Source organism: Eimeria mitis, genomic scaffold, assembly GCF_000499745.2.
Source record: "Eimeria mitis Houghton genomic scaffold, Emh_scaff952, whole genome shotgun sequence".
NCBI lineage: Eukaryota > Apicomplexa > Conoidasida > Eucoccidiorida > Eimeriidae > Eimeria > Eimeria mitis.
The window spans coordinates 6,457-6,698 of record NW_013577031.1 but is presented as its reverse complement, the minus strand read 5'-3'; the positions used below and the strand labels follow the sequence as shown (position 1 = coordinate 6,698).

General features: G+C 31.8%; 1 protein-coding gene across 1 annotated transcript in view; it reads left to right on the top strand.

Moving 5' to 3' along the window:
• Positions 1-242, top strand: part of EMH_0026000 (uncharacterized protein) — a gene marked incomplete at both ends in the record, with an annotated part of 12,320 nt that overhangs the window by 5,920 nt on the left and 6,158 nt on the right. The window contains one exon of the mRNA XM_013502555.1: positions 207-211. Within this exon, the coding sequence (XP_013358009.1) occupies positions 207-211 (5 nt within the window). The remainder of the gene's footprint in view (positions 1-206; positions 212-242) is intronic.

Sequence of the window (242 nt, the reverse complement as noted above, 5' to 3'; positions counted from 1 at the left end):
TATATATATATATATATATATATATATATATATATATATATATATATACATATATATATATATATATAAACATCTGTCTCCTTTCCCTCTCTCTCCCTCTCCCTCTCTCCCTCTCTCTCTCTCTCTCAATCCACATACAAACCAGAAAAAAAAAATAATAAATATAAATAAATATAATCATGTGTGTGTGTGTATGTTGTGTGTAGCTTCGGTGCGTGGGTGCCTCGATAGCCTCGCGGGTG